The sequence below is a fragment of the Rhinopithecus bieti genome, unplaced genomic scaffold (genome assembly GCF_001698545.2).
Source record: "Rhinopithecus bieti isolate Rb0 unplaced genomic scaffold, ASM169854v2 scaffold_25291, whole genome shotgun sequence".
Classification (NCBI taxonomy): domain Eukaryota; kingdom Metazoa; phylum Chordata; class Mammalia; order Primates; family Cercopithecidae; genus Rhinopithecus; species Rhinopithecus bieti.
Window position 1 is genome coordinate 88,307 of NW_016811667.1, and position 22,795 is coordinate 111,101.

General features: G+C 37.7%; 1 protein-coding gene across 1 annotated transcript in view; it reads right to left on the reverse strand.

The window, feature by feature from the left end:
* Positions 1–7,490: 7,490 nt before the first annotated feature.
* LOC108543812 (uncharacterized protein C10orf131 homolog) overlaps positions 7,491–22,795 on the reverse strand; it is a 75,531-nt gene continuing 60,226 nt past the window's right edge. The window contains exons 11-12 of the mRNA XM_017894596.1: positions 19,908–20,048; positions 7,491–7,559 (exon numbers count right to left, since the gene is read on the reverse strand). Coding sequence (XP_017750085.1) covers positions 7,541–7,559; positions 19,908–20,048 — 160 coding nt within the window. The 3' untranslated portion in view covers positions 7,491–7,540. The remainder of the gene's footprint in view (positions 7,560–19,907; positions 20,049–22,795) is intronic.

A 22,795-nucleotide genomic window follows, 5' to 3' on the forward strand; every position in this document is an offset into this window, starting at 1 on the left:
AAATATATAGCAAACTATGGGGGAGAAAGGGGGGTAGAGCTTAGGAAACAGAATATGTTTACAGTACTGATATTTGCTTTAACTTACCATAACAAATTCCATTAAATCAGAATATTCTGGATTATTTGGATCAATTCTGACTTCATTTGCCCATTCAAAAAGCTTCTGTTCATTAATGAGCCATGGAATTCCAGGAACACTTCTCGCATCTACATTCCTTAACATACTAACATAGAGAAACTATTTTGTGAACTTGCATACAATATACAATATATGTATTACATACAATACACTGTTATATAGGGTAAAAACGTACCCATTCTGGGTATTTGAAGATAAAATTTATCCATCCTCTGTATTTATGGATAAAATAGAAAGTTGAGATGTGATATCTCTTCTAGTTCTCACTCTAACTTGTATCTTAGCTTTTTGATAAATGTTTATAAGAGACAGTAACCTTATTAAGAATAGTCTGTAAATATTGATCCTTGCCATCTATATTGTATGTAACAGCTAAAATATTGTAGATGTTTAAATGAATGGTGCTTATTGGATGTATTATTTAAACCCTAAGCATAGTAACTTATTAAAATATTTTCTTTTCACAGGGTGTACAATATTGAAATTTAATCAAAATCTTCACTTAAGCAAAATTAAGAAAGCACACAAAATAAAAACCACATTTAGGTTACATCTTTACAGTGGAAACATAATAGAAAGTAATGCAATTAACTGGGTAAGTATGTGCCAGATGACCATCCTTGATCATATGAGATAATCTTTTTTTTTTTTTTTGAAACGGAGCCTCACTCTGTCGCCAGGCTGGAGTGCAATGGCGCGATTCCGGCTCACTGCAGCCTCTGCCTCCTAGGTTCAAAGCAATTCTCCTGCCTCAGCCTCCCGAGTAGCTGGGACTACAGGCAAGTGCTACCACACCTGGCTAATTTGTGTATTTTTAGTAGAGAGGGTGTTTCACCATGTTGACCAGGATGATCTCAATCTCCTGACCTCGTGATCTGCCTGCCTTGGCCTCCCAAAGTGCTGGGATTACAGGCGTGAGCCACTGTGCCCAGCCATGAGATAATTTTAAAAGCCGGAAAGCTGTAAAAGATAGGCTAGACTCATAATATATTCTTAGCGACTAAGTGCAAAAGGAATTCAACTCTAATGAGTCAAGATTTCTTTAGAGCCATCAATTATCCCAGCGATTTAATCTGTCTCTTCATAGAGAATTTGTCTTATCATGTGTAACTAGAGGAATTTGGACTACAATCCAAATTTCTACAATCCTTTCTATAAAGTAGTCCAGAAAGGTTCCTGTCTATAAATTGGGATTCCAGAAATACAGTTCTGACACGGATTCAACAATGTCTTAGCCCAAACATGGGCACACATTTTACACTGTCTCCCATTCGTTCATATTTCTTTGATGAATCTTCTGAGGCTATTGCTGCAAAAGCCAATGTGTGGTATGGTAAGATATAAGGAAAATTACTAATAGGTGAAGTTTGCATATTTTTCTTTTCTTTTGCTTCCCATGTCTGCCCTCATTTTGAACTGTTTTGATATCTATGTCATAAGAGTGCTAGGACCCGACACCCTTGACACCATCATGTAATAAATTTTCCTTCTAGAAACAGTCTTAGCCCAGATCCCCTAGAAGATAGCCTCAGGTAAAGCTTAAATCTTAAGGAATAGATTAGAGAGAAACTTTTCCCATTATATCCTTTAACAACAACAACAAAAACAACAACAAACAATAAAGAAAGTTGTAATTGAATTTCAACATAGTCCCATGGTTTCTGCCTCAGAGAAAGTAATAAAAATCTCAGAGCCTTGCTACAATGATTCCCCCAGCTGCTCCTATAGCTGTGGGCTATGGCTCACAGCAATGCTGTTCCTTGGGTCAAAACCAGTCAAATGATTGAAGATTTCTCCCTCCCTTTCTCTCTTCCTTTCCCCTCCCCCTCTCTTCTTTTCAATTGAAGATTTCTACTTTGATGATGGAGAGCTGGAAACAGTACTTTATAAAAGGCATGGGAAACTCTTTGATTGTTGTTTATCTAATGCAGCCCTGACGTTTACATCTTATTTCCGACAAAAGAATCAAAGTATAGCATGGCCCCAAGAAAGAGGCAAGCTTTAATTCTAGCAGGCCCCAAGACCTCGGCTTATACACCCAAATGCAAGGCCACAGCCACCATGTTTTTAAGTTGAGGTAAAATATACATAACATTTACCACTTTATTTTAAAATACACAATTCGGTGGCATTAAGTACACTCACAATGTGGTGCAACCATGACCACCATCCATTTCCAGATTGTAATGATGGTTGTACAACTCTGTGAATACATTAAAACCATTGCATTGCATATTTTAATTGGCTGGATTTTATGGTTTGTGAATTGTATTTCAATAAAGATGTTAAAAAACCGTTAAAAATATAACTATGCTGAGAGCTAAGATAAACATTCCTGTGAACCAGAAATGGAAAAGAAAGGCAGAGTGGTGAGTGGGGATAGCACTGTGGGCTTGCTGGGCTTCAGGCTGATGAGCAGTCCATGGTGGTTGTGGGCTCGGTTCCTGAGACAGGGAACTAGCACCAGGTTTATCATTTTAAGCCAAAGATTTGAAGTGGGGGGAGGGGACTTAAATAAAGGGACCTTTAAAAAAATACTGACCACTGCATGGGGCTGTGGCTTTTAGAAAGCTATGAGTCTAGAGAGGGAAAGGGACACAGACACTGCCTCATAATGAGGAACTGAACCAGGCTCATAGCTCACCAGTTGCCTAGATCTGTGATGACTCCAATAGCAACCCAGTATAACAACCCAGCCTCCCAACCTACCCAGTAAGTAGGCTTACGGCCCACTTCTGGATTTAGGAGGACAGATGAAGTCAAATTCAGAACCATTAGGTAAGGAGGGGTAGATACAGAAGGAGAGAGAGAAAAAACAAAATCAAAACAAAACAAAATAAAACAAAAACAAAAAAACACCAAAAACCCAGAAACCTGTAAATCAAAATCACCCAAAAGTTCTCCAACTCAAGATGACCCTGCTAACCAAAACTTCTGAGCAATGAAGCCATGCTCAGAAAAATAATCAACAGTATCAACTATCAGAACATTAAATTAATTCTAGCTGAAATTCATTTTATGGAAGTCTGCCAAACACATTTTAATGAAGTATGCTTAAGATGTAAAAACAAATGAAAACTAATAATTCACTTTTAAATGCAAGAAATAATGAAACAAAATGCCAAAATGAAATAAGAAAATGTAGATATGAAAGAGAATCAAACAGAAAACTTGGCAGCAGAAAATAAAAGTAAAAATTGTAACATAAAAATCAAATAAAGCTTACACTGGACAAAGTTGAACAACGAATTAAGGAACTAAAAAATAGTACCCAGAAATTCACCCAGGATGCAGATGAAATAAAAACACAAAAATATGAAATAATAGTTAGGCTGAGGCTTGGCTGGGCTCAGTGGCTTAGGCCTGTAATCCTAGCAATTTGTGAGGCCAAGGTGAGAGGATTGCTTGAGCCCAGGAGTTTATCAGCCTGGGCAACATAGCAAGACCTCCTTGTCTCTTAAAAAGAAAACAAAGAAAGCAAGAAAAAATTTAGCACCTGCCTACAGTCTCAGCTACTAGGGAGGCTGAGGCAGGAGGATTGTTGGGTCCAGGAGCTTGAGGCTGCTATGATTACACCACTACATTCCAGCCTGAGTGACAGAGTGAGACCCTGTCTCAAAAATAAATAAATGAATAATAGACTGAGAGGCTACAAATTCAATGAGAAATCCTGAAGGAGAGAAGAGTGGAAATAGTGAAGAAGTAATATTTGAAGAAATAGTGGTTGAGACGTTTCTGTAATTGATGAAAGATGTGAGTCTTTAAACATAAAATTTATTCTGCTAAGCAGGAAAAGGAATAATGATAAATCCACATGTACATGGTATAGTAAAATTTCAGTACTTTAAGGATAAAGCAAAATTTTTTTCATGGCAATTTCTTCCATTTTTATTAAGGTAAAAGATACATAACATAAAATTTACCACCATTTTAAAGTGTATGATTCAGTAGTATTAAGTATACTCACAGCATTGTATAACCATCATCATTACTTATTTTCAGAATTTTTTCTTCATCCCAAACTGAAACTCTGTACACATTAAACAATAACTCCCCATTTCTCCCTTCCCCATCCCTGGTAACCTTTATTCCACTTTCTGTCTCTGAATTAAAGTGAAATATTTCAACATTATCAGAGAGAAAATATAGCCTATAAAAGTCCAACATTTAGACCAATAGCGGACTTATAAATAGCAATGATAAATCCCAATAGATAATGCAGTACTGTAACAGCTTCAAAGTGCTAAAGGGAAATAAAGAACATCCTCAAATTTTCTACTCACCTAAACTATTAAGAATGAGGACAAAATAAAGACACTTTTAGATCTAGAAAGGCTAAAGAATTTTGCTATCCATAGAAACTAACTGAAAGAATCATTAAAGGAGCATGCTTTCAGCATGAAAAGTAAATTGAGAATGAAGGATGAGAAATAAGAAATAAGGTAAACATAAAAGTCAATGTTATTAAATGTTAAAAATGTTATTAACTAGTGAGTGTAAGAAAACTGTTTCATGTTTAAAATGAAAACTCTAGACAATGACCATTTAGATAAGAGAGGTGTGGTTTTTATTTGTTTGTTTTTTTGTTTTTTGATTTGTTTGTTTATTGAGACAGAATCTCGCTCTGTCGCCAGGCTGGAGTGCAATGGCATGATCTTGGCTCACTGCAACCACTGCTTCCCAGGTTCAAGCAATTCTCCTGCCTCAGCCTCCCGGGTAGCTGGGGCTACAGGCGCGCGCCACCATGCCCGGCTAATTTTGTATTTTAGTAGAGACGGGGGTTCACCATGTTGGCCAGGCTGGTCTCAAACTCCTGACTTCAGGTGATCCGCCCACCTCGGCCTCCCAAAATGCTGGGATTACAGGAGTGAGCCACCGTGCCCAGCCAGAGAGTTGTGTTTAATGTGGTATTAAAGCTTGACTTAGAGAGGGCCCTGGACTTTGAAAACCTCTCTTGCAATATACTTCCTGCTGAAATCTGTCATCTGTCCCACCCTTGCATATAACTGTTTTCAATCTTTTGTAAGCTTGAGTTTCCAAGTAATAGGAATTGTAAGACAATGGAGACAAGCCACTGAATATGGCTTGAAGGTCACTTGCTGGTAACCTTCGGTGACAAGTGGGTAGGGTTAGGAAGGGAATGTGTGAACAGAAAGTGGAGGGAATGTATGCAGACCAGTAGGCCACACATAGGAGAACTCTGGTAGGAAAAACTAGCCAAAATGGGCTTCAGGATTTAATCAGGTGCTTGAGTTGGTGCTTGTTCATTTTAAAACAAAGAAGGCTTTTGGGTACAAAAGACCAACAGCCTAGGGAGATGGACAAGTTGAAGATAATGGAAGAAAAGGATATAAATGCATCAGTAGAACTGTAAAATACAGAGAGTTCCAAATTACCTGCATAAAAGTTAGCCTCAGAGTGAGGAGGACAAACATCTCACTCCAAGAAAAATGCAAAGAATATTATGATGAGGCAAAGATTAGGAATAGCTGCTGTGGAGACTATGCTAGAGAAATATTAAGAAATATAACAAAATAATAGTTCTGGGTATTAAAAACTTTTCCACTGGCTCCAAAATGAATGACCTATAATAACTGTAAGATTTGCTCTTAAAATGCCCTTCTCCAGGTCTCTAAGAAGATGACCTCATTTACTTAGCAAAACAAGGACATTCATCAAAGTTCCATTTCTGTCTTCATAGTGGTGACTGTCTCATTCCCTGAGTTGAGGAACAGAGAGTTTCTCTTCTCCAGAACCATAGGTATTCACTTGGGTTCTGGTTTGATAACTTCCAGACTCTGAAGGACTTCATACTCTTTCCAATATATTGGGTCTTTTTTCCCCACTGATTTCAATCTTTTGTAAGCTCATCACTTTTAATCACTTCTTTTAAGAAGATAAATATGGCCCCAATTTTTAAGAAATCTGTACCTTGATTCTTTTGTTTTCTGTTATTTTTTTTTAGCATATTTTTTATTGTCAAACTCCTTGGTAAGTAAACTACCCCTACTACCTCAGTTTCTTTCACACCAAGGATCTCCTTGTGCTACTGCCATTTAGTTCTTTTCTCTTTCAATTTCTTACATACCGAAGAAAAGCATTTATGAGCTCTTACTATGACTCTGGCCATATGCTACTAGTTTTTATATATAATATTCTCCTTGTTATTTTTTAAACAGTCTCTAATTTCAGGTTTGATTTTCCATTTAATCTAGTTACGCATAACAATTTTCAAAACTATAGTATTTTTAAAATAAAATTTTTTAGAGAAGTTTTAGATTTGCAGCAAAATTGAACAAAAGTCACAGAGAGTTGCCATGCACCCCATCCCCATAAACATGCACAGCCTCCCCAGCTGTCAACATGCCTTGCTGGAGTGGTACCTTTTTTCCACAGTCCATGAACCCACATTGACACATCATTGTCACTCGAAGTCCATAGTTTACATTAGGGTTCACCCTTGGTGTTGTATATTCTGTGGGTTTTGATGACTGTGTAATGACATGTATCCAACATTATAATGTTATGCAAAATAGTTTCACTACTCTAAAAATCCTGTGTGCTCCATCTATTCATTCTTCCCTTCCCCCGGAACCTCTGGCACCACTGATCTTTCTACTGTCTCCATAGTTTTGCCCTTTCTAGAATGCCATATAGTTGTATGAAGCTTTTCATTTCCATTTATTTTTTAAAATATGTGTTAAGATGGGGAGGGGAGAGGATATCTTTTTGTTATCATTGTTCATTATTTTAAATGATGAAGTAAACTTTTTCCTTTATATTTACCATTTCCCTCAAACATAGCACATTATGGAAGCCAGCATTATCATCATTTTCATAGAATTTACTGTACTTATTTCTAGTAATCCCACAAATAATTAATCTGAAAATTAACCCCAGTTCTTCTGGGAACTCCCAGAATCATGATAATGCATAAATGGTTATTTGCTAATCCAGAATGACTGGGAGATATACAGGCCCCAGAAATAAAGTTCCTGGGAGTCTGGACCTTTGCCTATAAGTGAGGGACTCTGGGAATGACTCTCTCATCATCTATGTGGCTATAATTCCAAGCATTGAAGGGACACATTCTCTTACATATAAATACACATACTACCTTAGTAGAATGATTTAAATAAAAGATAAATCAACATTCAAATAAACTAAACTCTTCCTATTGCTGCTCAAGTTTTCTCTTTTACACATAATATGTTTTGTGTGATGCTTTGCTGAGACCTGGCATTATTTTTCAAAGATAAAAGTTTATTACCTGCAGTAAGAAGATCTCAATGACTGTGACATACGTATCAGAGGAAGACCATTTTCATCTAAGCTCCATGATAGAGAATAGCTAAGTTTTCCTGATGTCAAAAGACAGAGTTCTTCAGTTCCATTTCCCTCAAGAAGAAAAGGCACATCTGTATATAAAGGGCATTAAAAACATATGAATTGATTTAAGTGCAGTTGAAGCACATTGTGGGTTTTTTCCTGAGTTTTACTTGGTGGAATTCTAGGAACACAAAGGAAGATCTGTGCTAACCCTACTCTTTTTTTTCTTTTTTGAGACAGAGTTTCGCTCTTGTTGCCCAGGCTGGAGTACAGTGGGGCGATCTTGGCTCCCTGCAACCTCCACCTCCTGGGTTCAAGTGATTATCCTGCCTCAGGCTCCTGAGTAGCTGGGATTACAGGTGTCAACCACCACGCCTGGCTAATATTTTGTATTTTTAGTAGGGATGGGATTTTACCATGTTGGCCAGGCTGGTCTTGAACTCCTGACCTCAGGTGATCCACCTGCCTTGGCCTCCCAAAGTGCTAGGATTACAGGCGTGAGCCACTGCCCTAACCCCACTCTTATCTTAGTGCTCTCCTTCATCTCCTCTCTAACATCCTTCAAGGACTGCAAAAGATAAGGTAAAGATTGAGATGATATGTAGAGATGAATATCACGATTTTCTTCCTTTCATGCCTGGAGGCTTCTTAACCATTCTCTGTGGGAGTGGCTTCCAGCAAGAAAGGACCATTGGCAGCAGAAAAAGAGGCCAGCAAGCTGTTCTTTCTCCTCTTTCCCTACATTCCCAAGTCTTCTGCATCTAATCTCCAAAGAGTTTAACAATACTTCTTAAAACTTTTGCTGAGTGCCCAGTGTTCCCTAAATTTTTTGAGTCCTGAGTCTTTTCTCCCAGGTCTCCATAAGCTTATTTTTCTGCTTCATCTGGACTTGAAGCAAACTCCATTCTTCCCTCATTCTCTGCCCTTTTTTTCCCCTCTCCTCCTCCCTCACTCATTCATACTTCCTTACTTTTCACCAAATAGGCCCAAGTAGTTTCAAAACCCCTAGGAAGGTGAAAGAAAGGAATAATGGGGAGGAGAGGAATGACAGTGTTCTCAGAGATGCACTAACTTACATTTAACCGTGTAAGAGGAGTAAAAGCAATTGAAAAACAAATAACAGAAACATCCCTTCTTTCTTCTCTCCTTTTCTCTGTCCCTCCCTCTTTTCTTCCCTCTCTCATTTTCTTCTTCCCTTCCCTACGCAGTTCAAAGACAAATCCATATGTCTGCGAGCACCTGTAGGTTCACTAAAGGAGAGGTAGAGGCAGAGCAGTCGGCCCACTCAAAACCAGAGCTCGCTTTCCAGACAGCATTCTATCCTTGCCTTGGATGGCCTACAAAAAGCATGGGTGCTAACTGCTCATTTGAAATTTCCCAAAAATCTGACCCAAGACAAAGCTTTAAACAATCTAGTTAAACATCTGAATGAATAATTTAATTCATTTTTAACAGAATACTGTAAACACAGGGCCAGGCGCAGTGGCTCACGCCTGTAATCCCAGCACTTTGGGAGGCTGAGGGGGGTGGATCACCTGAAATCAGGAGTTTGAGACCAGCCTGGTTAAAATGGTGAAACCCCGTCTCTACTAAAAATACAAAAATTAGATGGGCATGGTGGCTGGCATCTGTAATCCCAGCTACTGGAGGCACGAGAATTGCTTGAACCTGGGAGGTGGAGGCTGCAGTGAACTGAGATCGAGCCACTGCACTCCATCCTGGGTGAGACTCTGTCTCAAAAAAAAAAAAAAAAAATATTGTAAATACAGGATTTTGTACTTATGTGAGTGAGCCAGGGTCATTTAGGAAGATGGTACTCAGGAAGAAAATAGGGTGAATGTAGTAATTTTAATAAACTCACTGCTTCCTACTTCTCCGTCGGCAGGCATGACCAGCTTATCAGAGCTAAACTCTACATATTGCAAAACAGTTTTGCCTTTCAGCTCTGTGTAGTTAGGTAAAGGTAAATATAGTTTTGCCAGTAAGCTTGTTCTTTTGCTTTTTTCATAAACCTAAATATAAAAGAAATGGCTGATAGCTCACTAAAATACAACATAGAAAAGGAAAAAATAAGCACCCTTAACAACATATTTTATTTTTTTAAAATACCAGAATATAAAATAAGTATTGCTCTATAGCATTTCATCCACATGATTATGAGAAAAGTGACCAGTCATGTCCTTGAAAGTGTAATGCCTTTTACTGACTTCATAGAAAATGAATTGAATACAATGGATTATGAATACAGTTCTGAGAATACGTATATGAGGTGCATATAACATAATATCATAGTAACTTAATTTTGTGTAGCACTTTACAATTCTTGATCTCATGTAAATCTGATAAAAATTATAAGAAATAAATATTCTCATTTTATAAGGGAGGAAATGGAAGCTCTATATGAAAATATGTTTGTTTTTATTATAAGTGGCTGAGACTCAGGTTGAATTGCTTAGGAAAAAGGTAGTCATTGGTCATGAAATTCAAGGATGAGTTAAACAAGCTATGGGAGCGGGCAGGGAAGAAAAGCTCCAGAAGAAAGGAAAAGGGGGTGCTGAGTATACAGTCCCATAGAGGTTCACTGAGCATGAAACCCAGGTCTTCCAATTCTATATGGTGTGTTTTTTACAACAATTCCATGTAACTTCACTGTCATAACTATAAGCTAAACTTTTTTCTTTTCTTTTTCTTTTCTTTTTTTTTTTCTTTTTGAGATGGAGTCTTGCTCTGTTGCCCAGGCTGGAGTGTAGTGGCACAATCTTGGCTCACTGCAACACCTGCCTCCCAGGTTCAAGCGATTCTCCTGCCTCAGCCTCCTGAGTAGCTGGGATTACAGGCGCCCACCACCATGACTGGTGAATTTTTGTATTTTTAGTAGAGACGGGGTTTCATCATTTTGGCCAGGCTGAACTTGAACTCCTGACCTCAGGTGATCTGCCTGCCTTGGCCTCCCAAAGTGCTAGGACTACAGGCGGGAGCCACTGCGTCCAGCCTAAGCAAACTTTTTTCAATAAAAAAATCGTATTTTGACCTATACTGTGTTGTCAGTGCCTGGGAAAACAGTGATATGTGCTCTAAGAAGGAAATCAGAGGGGAAAATTGCTCCTTGAAAGACAAGAAAGAATGTGCCAATCAACGTGATGACTTATTAGCCAATAAAGCAAAGAAAGAGGAAAGTCAAAGAGGCACATATTTTTTCTGGTTATCTGGTTTTACTTCCTTGTAAGAGAGAATTTAAGACACCACACTGGTCCCTTTGACAAAGGCATCCCTACTGCAGGAAGGTTTGTAGGAGTTGTAGCTCTGTGAAATAAGTTTTATTATAAATTAGTAAATTGGCTAACTTTCAGAGAATATGAACTGATATATTCAATTGTTGAGTTGGCATTTACACTTCAGCCTTGTGAATTTGCTTAGGGTATGTAGGATGCATGCTCAGTGGACTGTCAAACCCAGGTTCTTGGACTACAAGGCTGGAGGCCAACTCCTGCACAGCAAGGTAAGTGTACTGAGATAGAGAATTTTATCAGTTGAGGGTTCCTAGGAGCCAGTCTTATCCCCTGATGACAACTGTCAACACCATGATGCAGATGAGATTGAGCATCTTAAAAGTGGTAAGAATGAAAAAATGGGCATTTTAAATGGAGCAGCTAACATGTACAAAAGCTAAGAGGTAGGAAATTACAAGCACGTGTGGGAAAAGACAAGCAGCTCAGTTTGGCTGAAGTGATGAATGAATAAAGAGTAGTAGTAAGAAATGAATTAAAGGCAGGCGTGTTGGTTCATGCCTGCAATTCCAGCACTTTGGGAGGTTGAGGCAGGCAGATCACTTTAGGTCAGGAGTTCGAGACCAGCCTGGCCAACATGGTGAAACCCCGTCTCCACTAAAAGTACAAAAATTAGCTGGGCGTGGTAGAGGGCATCTGTATCCCAGCTATTTGGGAGGCTGAGGAAGGAGAATTGCTTGAACCCAGGAGGTGGAGGTTGTGGTGGCTGGGATCGCGCCACCGCACTCCAGCCTGGGCAACAGGGTGAGACTTCGTCTCAGAAAAAAAAAAAAAAAAAAGAATTAAAAATGTAGGTTAAAGTCTGTTAGGCTAGGTCATATCGATTTATTTTGGAATTTTTGCATTTGCTAACGGTGAATTTATCTCTAACTAGATTCCTCTCCCTCCCTGCTTCTTAGTTTGTTAGGCTCACATGCTAAGTGATAGGATGCTAAAGGACTCAAAATACACATTTACCTATTTGAGGAGGCAGATTTTAAACTTCACGTGATTGTATTATTATATCACAATTTACTTTAGGGACAATAGTAGGAAAGTATAGTTCTTGTTTGTTTTTGTTTTGTTTTGTTTTGTTTTTTTGTATTAGGAATGCAGTGTGGAAAGTCGGCATATTTTTAATGTAGGAATTTCAACAGAGGGACATTGTAAGACAGTGTAAACCTGAATACATGAATAATGAATAGAACATCTATCAGGGAGAGAGCAAAATTATTCTCGGCATTATAAAAATAATTTTGATTTATATTTGTGACTACAATTATCTCCCTACTCCTCAAGCACCTCCCTTCCTACACACAAATCTTTATTCCCTCCTAACTTTTTTTTCTAGTCTAGCTTCAAGTTTAACCCCATTATTGGCCACCAGGACTTCTTGTCTAGACTCCTTTACTGTCTCTCATTTTTCTGCATCATCCTATTTTCTTCTTCCATTACTGTGGGGGTTTTTACAGTGGGATCTTTGCACAGAGACTGGGGTCTTTTGTATGTATATTCTTTCATCTGATTCTTAGAGGGATCTAAAAATCCAAAAAAAGAGGAAGAACAAATACAGCAAGAGACTGAAGCCACCAAGTCAGGGATGTGGAAGTTCATATTACAGAAATCATTCAACACTTAAAATAGCTATGATACTCATAATACTGTAAATAGCACTTTTCTACCTCATTGCAAATGAATAGTAGTGCTGCACATCCAGGGGTGCAGAACTTTTAGCAGGAGAGGAGTATTTGGAACACTACAAGTCAAATAACTTTGTACTTACAGCATAAGAGACTGGTGGTGAATTATACATTTATAAATATCTTATCATCTACACATAAAGATCAGTCCATCTCTTAACATCAAAGAAATTACTTATCACATATAACTGTAACTGACAAAAAATTTTAAATTATGTATGGCATAAAATAAGATACAAAAGTAAATGACAATGGCATACCTCCAAGCAAATCACCTCAGGCCAATATATTAACTGAATATTGAAAATTTGCTGAAACATGACTTTAAAATCAAACTGTAGGGGAGATACTGAAGTACAAGAAACCTGTTTATTGTTGTAAAATATTTTAATAAAGTATTTGAGCTTCTGAATTCTGGCTCTTCTTTTTTGTTCATCCCTAAAATTAAATAAACCTTTAAATCACCCTTAAAAGTACAATAGACCTAACATATTATTCTTTCAAAATGTATATTAGCATGTTAAACAGAAGATAATTTCAGAGGACAAATGTTATCTTTACATCAAATAACACTTGTCTACATGTGGATAAAAATTTCTTCTTCCCAGTCAAATGTTTTTAATGAAAGCGATGTACTCAAAATATGCATTCAAAAATAGAAGAACTAAAATCAAGGTGCTATAAATCATTCAGCTATTATTTCACTAAATTACAATTTAAAGAGACTAAACCACGTCTCTACCACATGTCTTATGAGAGGAAAAAACTGAGGGGCTTGGGAATGGCGAGGGGAGGTTGAATCAAGAATTTAAAAGTATTTTCTAACTTTAAAAAGACACACACATAGACTACATACACAACACACAACCCTCCACACACCATGTTGTCAATAACTTCAAAGATGTGGCTCTAAGGCAACAGGCTTGCTGTGTTCTCTTAAAGGTCTCTGTAAATCACCTTAGGCTGTGTACCCCTTTTCTCCAGGACAGTGGGGAAGCCACCCTATCTCTGAACCCAAAGATCAAAGGAGCAAGCCAGGTTACTTCCCGGGGGGGAAACACTTGTTGAGGCCTAAGTTGATCCCTTGACTGATATAAAACTCCTAGAGTCTTTCATTCATTCTTTAATTCACTCAACCGACATTTATTGAATATCTTCCCAGCTGCAAGAGAACTCACCTAATGATATTTAAGACTTGATCCTCTTTTTCAGAAGGGAGAAGGCTGGGTGGAAGATAAACCCTAAGTTGAAACATAAAATCCCCTTCTGCTCTCCGGTCTAATCACCCTATGGGTCCAGTATGTTCCTGCCCTATTACCTGTTCATCTCTGTAACCTTCTCCAAGAGTTAGAGGACGAAAGATGACTTATTCTTATCTCCCTGTTGGCCTCTTTTGACCATATTCCCAATTACCTTTCAAGAAATAGGATCTAAGTAAAAGTTACTCTTTCTGTTGCCCTCTAAAAGTAGTTTTAACAATGAGTTCATGAATTGATTATAAAAATTTGTTGATTCAGGGTTATAATTATCTTCAGGAAATCTTGCCTTTCTCTTCACCTGTAAACTCTTTTTAATTCTTCTCTAATCTCTGTATTCTTTTCACTTCTATCCTCTGTATCGACATATTATTCTTTTCTGGAGAATGAGTTTTTATTCAATTGGATGTTTTAAATAGATGACGGCAATGCTATCTTCGGATGGCAATGGCTTTGCAAAGATATAAAACACCATACATCCTTTTGCCTTGACTTCCACTAAGTTTTAGTCTAGCTTTTCCAGCACAAATATCTTCTTCCTCCTCTTTCTTCTCTCTCACTCCAACTTTCATTTTATGGCTCCTGTATTCTTACCCTTATTTAGATAGTCTTTTGATATGGGTGTCCTACATAATAAAATATCTCAGGCCCTTTTTGGAAGGAGGTACAGAGCAAATAAAGTATTTCTCCACTGCTGCACTTCTCTGGTCAGAAAGTGGGTGGTGATAATTGTGACTTTGTGTCTGCTGCTCTTTTGGTTGTTAATGTAATCATCCATTCATTCATTTAATAAATATAAACATTTACTGAGTACCCAGTATGTTCCAACACTGCTAAATGATGCACATTCCCAATACTCAAAGATGGACTGGTACCAAGTGTGCCATGGGATAGAGATGTTGAAAAATTAAACCTAGTACTCTAGGTTGCCATATCCTCTTTAAGGGAGATGGGATCCATAGGCCTAGTAGATGGAGAAACAGGGTTACCTATGATGTCTGTTTTTGCATAATGTTTTAGGCAAAGAGAGAAAACATTATAGCTCAAGGAAGAAATCACAACTGGGAAGTAACGAAGTTTGTAATGTCAAAGAAGAAAATTGTTTAGGGGGCCCGCTTGATGTGAAATGGTTTTTATGACAGCCAGAGTTCCTTTAACAAGCAAAGGCAATGGTATATTACTTTTACAGTGCCTTTGTATCTTTTATACCCGAACAAAATTAGTACCATAGCAAAAAAAAAAAAAAAAAAAAAACCCAAAAATTATCAATATATGAAGCCTAGCAGTGAAGACACCACAGTTTCTATAGAACACCAAACTGGTGTCCCACCTCAGTTATGTATTAGATGTGTGAACCTGGGCAATTTAATGTCCCATAAGCTACATTCCTGCTTTAAGATGAGGATAACATGGAACTCTATAGAGCTATGGTGACAATTAAATGTGAAAATGTGTTTTTAAAAACTTAGAGTGCCTGGCATATGGTACTCACTCAAGAAATCCCACTTTATTTATTAAAAACAATCCAATTAATAGACAATATATAATAAAGAAATAATTATTTAAACATGCTTACAATGAACAATTGGATAAGCTTGTTAATTCTGCAGTGAAAGAAAGTTGTGGCCTCAAAGTAATTGGCTTTATTCTTTCAATTTCTGTTTCATCTGAAGCTAGATATGAGAAGCTCTAGAAATAAAAAATATATATATAACTTATCATGTACATCCCTTGTGTAGGACATTTATTCTTAAAATTCATTTATTTCATGTATTTGTCACTTTGTTGGATAACTGTTAGAAATACCAAGATTTCATATTCTATCAAAAAATAAAATATTATAACTAGTTGCGTTTAATGTTATTTTGCAATATAAGTACCTCCTGGTTTTTCCCATTAAGTTCTTTTCCTTCATTTTTCTTCTCAGTTTCAGACATTTCTGAGATTTGCTCTTGTTCATCACATTTATTCATTTTTATCCTAATTAATAATAAACGGAATTACCGAAAGCAGAAATAATGGAGGTATTTGAGAGTTGTTCCAGTTTTTGCCAAAACACATACACACCACACACACACACACACACACACACACACACACATACAACCAATCCCTTACAAGTAATTTTACATTCTAAGGAAATTACCAATTTGATAAATATTTAAAAAAACTTTATAATCTTGTTCTCAGCTTTCAGAGATTTCTCCCTTCTCAGTACATTTACCATTAGTGTTTACAGCCCTTTCTAAGGGCATCAAGAAACCTTTACTCTGGTGAGAATAAGTAACAGGGGAATGGGGAGATAAAATCAAAGGACACATACCCTGTTTCCTCTCATTTTTCTGTCTCTCATATTTTTGAAGCTGTGAGAACCTGAGCAGGTATAAGGGCAGGTGATCATGGTGATATTAAATGGTAAGTCATAGTTGGTGTTTGTGCATAAACAGTAAACAGTTCATGGCATTAGCACTACTGCCACTGCTGCTGCTGCTGCTACTACTAGCTAATCCTTATAGAGTACTTACTAAGTATGTGCCAGGCAATAGTGTAAGTACTTTACACGTATTAGCTGGTGTAATTATCACAACCCTATGAAGTACTATTATTCCTCTTTTATTAGTAGTTCAATAAAATCTCAGTTATCTGAGCAGTGTCAGAAAATTATTGATCTAGGAGTCAAGTTTTTCTGGTAGTGTAAAAGTTTATTGTTTTCAGTATAAGTTTGTTTTCCATTTTAATCATTTAAGAAGGAAATCCTTTGGTAAAATATTATATGCTCTGTTGGGAATGTAAAATGGTGCAGCTGTTTTGGAAAACAGTCTGGCAGTTCCTCAAAAATATTAAGTACAGAGTTACCATATGACCCAGCAATTCCACTCACATACCCAAAAGAAATAAAAGCCTATGTCTGCACACATGAGGAGTGACCGCTAATGGGAAGATGATTTCTTTGGGGGGTGACTAAAACATCCTGAGATTACATTGCGGTGATGGTTGCACAATTCTGGGAATGTATTAAAAACAATTGAACTGGAGACTTTGAATGGGTGAACCATATGGTATGTGAATTATATCTCAATAGAGCTGTTTAAAAGCTATTATATGCTTTTTGCCTTCTGAAATAGAATACAGGTGACTAAGTGCAGATATTATCTATGTGGTAGTATCCTGGGCTGAAAATCCAGCCTCATTAACGGCACTACAGAATCTGGGCAAGTTACTTAAGAACTCTATGCCTCACTTTTCTCATCTGAAAAGTAGGTTGTTGTGAGGATTAAATGCACTAATTTAAGTAAAGTGCTCAGCCCAGGACTTGGAGTAAAACAAACACTTAATAAATGTTATTATTTTCTTTGGTTTCAGGGCAATCAATATGACATCAATTAACTTGCTGTTCTTTAATACCAATGGCTTTTAACCTTTGTTACATATTAAAATCACCAGGAAAGTATTTTAAAACTCATGATATCCAGACCATACCCCATACTAACTAAATTAGAACAGTCGTTTTAGAACTTCCTAAGTGATTTCAATCTATAATAATTTAGGGAATAAGTGTTACGAGTAACTTAGACAATGGGTGTTATGCCCAGATTTTCTTCTGAGGGAAACTATTGAGGCAGGGTCTATAGCTTCCTCCTTTCTATTCTGAGCCAAATGACTCTGGAAATGATGAAGGTCCTGATGTTATTTTATCAAATGTTGTTGCATTTCCTGCTTGCATAGCTTGCATTTTCTTTCTCATTTTAAAAGTTTCTTTGGCAGTTATCTGAATCTTCTCCAGGTAGGCAGTGCCAAACAGAGAACATGAGTGAAGACAATATAAGAAATCTGGGTTCTCTGTGTTATTTGCCAGTGCTGTGGTTTGGGTTCAGGGGCAGAAGACAACACAATCTATCATCTATACCGACTGACACATCCAGTCTCTCTAAGCTGAATGCAGTGTTGCTAACATTTAACAAGGAGAGTTTGTCACCTGCACGAGAAGACAGGGCTATTTCTTCAACTTTCTGCTACCTCATTTCTGCCACTGTAACTTTCTAAAACTTGCTCTAGCTGAGATTATCAATAATCTCCATGTCAGGAAATCCAATGAACATTTTTAGTAGTGAACTTAACTGATAATAACTGCTAACCACTTCCTCCTACCTAAAATACTCCAGCTTCCTTGCCTCTGGGGCAAAATACTCTATAACGGGCGCTTCTCTGTCCTTCCTCTGGTTTCTCCTCCTCTACCAAGCTATTCAAACCAATTGCTCAAGACTCAGTGCTTGGGGTCTCTCCTCATCTTATTCTCTGCCTTCTCCCTAGGCAGTTTCATGCACACTCATGGCTTCAATTATGATTATTTACTATGCCACAGACCATGGACCTAGCTGCCACTCAATTGCTTTATTTAGAGATACCTCAAAGGCACATCAACTTCAACATGCCCCAAACCAAATACATGATGAAATGATAACCTGAGCTCAGTGTCTAGGTACCACACCTTCTTATCATGAGTACTATCTCTCCAGGAAGCCTAGCTACAAGTTTATTCAGTTAGGGCTCACAAGGACCAGGTATGTTGTGAGGTCAACAGTGGTAAAGTTGGCCAGGAAACAGTTCCGAGAAACATCTTCAAACAGATAGCTTCTCTTTTTTTTTTTTTTTTTTAGATGGAGTCTCGCTCTTTCACCCCGGCTAGAGTGGAGTGGCCAGATCTCAGCTCACTGCAAGCTCCCCTCCCGGGTTCACGCCATTCTCCTGCCTCAGCCTCCCGAGTAGCTGGGACTACAGGCGCTGCCACCTCGCCCGGCTAGTTTTTTGTATTTTAGTAGAGACGGGGTTTCACCGCGTTAGCCAGGGTGGTCTCGATCTCCTGACCTCGTGATCCGCCCGTCTCGGCCTCCCAAAGTGCTGGGATTACAGGCTTGAGCCACCGCGCCCGGCCAACAGATAGCTTCTCTAATTGATCAGAATGATACTTTTAACTGCTTAAACTAAATGCCCCAATTTAGGATTGCTGGGGCTAGCCCAGCTGGGGCCAACCTGGTGAATGACAGTGTTGTATTTAGCTGAGAGGCAGTCTGGAGAGACAAATTCAAGCCAAAGTCAGCTGGAAAAGTTGAATGTCAGGAAGAATAAACGCAAAGGGCCTCAGGTGGGACTGGAGTTCAGAATAGTGGCAACAAGAGTTAGTGTTGAGCAGGCAATATGGGTCCAAAGACATTGTTCTGGGTAACCCTATGACATCTGTGTCTCCTCTTTGTTGCTCAAGGATTCATGATGCATGGGTGTGTCAGGTTGGTTTAAAGGATTAGAAGCAAGTCATTACATTTACATTAATTTAGGAGTCTAAGATAAAGTTCAATGCTGGATTTAGGTTTAGAAACCGTCCAAGGCACTTTTGTTAAAAAAAAAACAAAAAAAACAAAAAAAAACACTGCAGCAGGAAAAAAAAAATCAACAAAATAAACATTTTTCTTATTTGCCTGAAATTGTACTAACCTTTTACTCTTTTGAAAACCAAAAGACCCAGGACAATGGATTGTGGGGAGAAAATTAGTTATTTCCCTGTGAGTTCACAAACAGCTTCAGTGTTTGGGTTTGAATTGAAATTATTTCCTCCATCAGACATGGTTTTATGATTTTATCAAATTATCTAAAATATGTTTCACCAAAAGTATGATTGCTGGCTCCACATTCATCTTTATAAGAATGTGCCAAACTGTTTCCAAAGTAGCTGTACCATTTTGCATTCCCATCAGCAATGAATCAGTTTCCATTGCTCAGCATCCTTTCCAGCATTTGTTAATGTCTTGTCTTTCCTTTCCTTTAGTTTTGGATTTTAGCCATCGTAATAGGTGTGTAGCACCGTTTAATTGTGGTTTTAATTTGCATTTCTCTATTGACATAACAATAGAGAATGACATGACAATGTTGAGCATCTTTTCATGTGTTCATTTCCCATCCATATACATTCTTGAGTGAAGTGTCTGTTCAAATTCTTTCCCCATGTTTAATTGAGTTTTCTTAAGTTTTAAGAATTCCACTTTATATATTCAATATATATGTGCATATATATATGTTTATATATTTAAGATAGAAATTCTTTGTTGACTACGTGGAATAGTTTCCGAGCTTCTGGATGTCTTCCTAGTCACTGTGAATTCCCACTTATTCATGAGCAGTTCCTCAGGAGACCAATAAGAGCAAATAGAGCAGCCACTTACCTCTGAACCTGTAACTTTATTGGGGTGCTTGTAAACCCTTGCCGCTGTCGAAGAGATTTAATCTGTTTCCAAGTTCGTAATATACTGTGGAGTAGGGAGAAGTCCTTTCCCCTTTCTAAGTCATACATCTGTTTTGTATTACTACAACAAAATGGCAGAGCAAAATTTGTCAGTGGATTAGAACTAAAAGCCTTCAAAGGTGGCATGAAAGAATGTATTGCAATAACTCTTCTGAACTCCCTCCCCACCTTATTTTTTTCATTTTATACACACCTGAACCCCATGTTACTATATTTTATGTTACCCACTGCAATTCCATTAGAAATTCGTTCCTTTATGACTTAATGGCTTTTCACTATTCAAAAGTGCCCTGCTAAAATGCAAATGCTCCTGAGAAAACAAATAGCCTAGCTAGAACTCTACGATATTTTTTTTTCTTTTTTGAGACAGAGTCTCGCTCTGTTGCCCAGGCTGGAGTGCTATGGTATGATCTCAGCTCACTGCAACCTCCATCTCCCGGGTTCAAGCAATTCTCCTGCCTCAGCCTCCCAAGTAGCTGGGACTACAGGCATGTGCCACCATGCCTGGCTAATTTTTATATTTTAGTAGAGATGGGGTTTTACCATGTTGGGCAGGCTGGTCTCAAACTTCTGACCTCAAGTGATCTGCCTTTGGCCTCCTAAAGCACTGGGGTTATAAGCATGAGCCAATGAGCCCTGCCAGAACTCTACAAGATTCTGAAGTACCAAAGAGAGAAGAGCAATAGTGGAAGAAAGGAGCAATAAAAGAAAGGGAGTGGAAAGCCCCTATTTTTGATAATTGTGCTTTCTGTCTATTCAGGATTTAGTTAATTTCTGGTTGGCACTTCATTATTTACAAAAAAGAAGATGCAAATCAGCTGGTGCATGTCCCTTCCAATGCTTTGGTGCATTATGATGCTCCCACAACTTTTATTTTGCCACCTAAGTTCTAGTTGGATGGTTCCAAAGCCACTGGTGAGGTATTGGCTTAGATTAAGGATGCCAAAATCTCAAGAGGTCTTGATGGGAAAGGATGGTGGTAGCCTAGTACCATAGAGTTTGAGTCACACTAAGAAAGTGCTGGGGAGGGATTCTTATTTAGTTAAAGTGCATGAAGATAGAAAATATGCATTTCAAGGCCAAGCATGGTGGTGCATGCCTATAATCTCAGCATTTTAGAGGCCAAGGTGGGGTGGATCACTGGAGCCCAGAAGTTCAAGACCAGCCTGGGCAACATGGTGAAACTCTGTCTCTACAAAAGTTATGAAAATTAGCCGGGCATGATGGTGCACACTTGTAGTCCCAGCTACTCAGGAGACTGAGGTCTCCTGAAGCCTAGAAGGTTGAGACTGCAGTGAGCCGTGACTGTGCCACTGCACTCCAGGCCAGGCAACAGATGGAGATCTTGTCTCAAAAAAAGAAAATATATATTTCATAACTCAGTTTATATCACTTCCTCAGTACAGCCTTGCTTGAAAACCCCCACAACAAAATTAAATTTTCTTATATCCCTTCATGCTTTTCCTTTTAAATATTCATCACACTTGTAATAAGTCATTCAATGTCTGTTTCCCCGTGTGATATCAAGGTTCAGAGTACTTTAGGATAACAGGTGTTTATTGTAAATGTTACCAACATTTTTTTGTAAGCTTCCATTACCTCCCAGTCCACTCACGTAGCTGAAGTGTGAAACAAGAATACTTAAAGGAGTGTGGTCATTTTGAGTAAGTGCCATAAGAAGTGTGATACAGTAGAAAGGATAGCAAGATACTTGGAGTCGACAAACCCAGTGTTAACTGCGGTTCTCCAACTTACTTAAGAAAACTGCTTAAGTGTTCTGAGTCTTCATATGCTCAATTTTTCTTCAACCTCTTGACACCTATTTGAATGAAGTACCTCTAAACTGAAAGCAATGGATCAAATTATTAATCAGAAAATAATAAAATCAACACATTATTCTCCATGTATTTCCAGATTTTCTGGAAATTGTATAATGTATTTATTACAATTTTTTCAGGTTAACAATTAGAACACTGCTTCAAATTTAAAGGTACTTTGCCTGATAGGCTAATAATCATATTTTTAGAATATTGAAGTAACATACTGTTTTAAAAAAGTTTCTTTTATGTTTCATAACTTTGCAAACACATTATATTACTATGTTAAATTACACTAATTAACATATTGTATTAGTATGTTGAGTTACACTAATTAATTTCTAATGTTAAACCATCCTTGCATTCCTTGGATTATTCCAATTTGGAATAACCCAAATTTGGTTATAATGTAGTATTTGATAAAATTTTGTTTAGTATTTTAGTATCTATGTTTGTGAATGAAATTCAGTTGCAATATTTTTATACGGTTGCCAGGTTTTAATTTCAAGGATATGATAACCTCATTAAACGAGCTGAAAATGTAGCCTCTTTTTCTTTTATTTGAAAGAGTTTGTGAAGAAGAGTAGTTATCTTTAAATAAGAGGATGTGAAACTTTGCCATGCATCAGAATCACCTGGAGGGCTGGCTAAACACAGATTGCCAGGCCCTACCTGTAAAGTTTCCAATTCAGTGGTCTGTGGTAGACTAGATAATGTGCATTTCTAACAAATTCCCAGGTGAAGGTGATGGTGCTGGTCTGGGGACCATACTTTGAGACCCATTGCTTTAAATGTTCTAGAAAGTACTCTAGTTATCTGAGCCTCGAGTTTTCTTTGCAGAAAGGTTTCAAATTAATGGTTTGATTTCTTTAACAATTATTGAATTACTTAAGGTTTTTTTTTTTTCTTGTCTTTTACTTCTTGAATATGTTTGATTAGCTGTATTCTGTGTAGATTTGTCTTTTCCATATAAATGTTTACATTCTTTAGC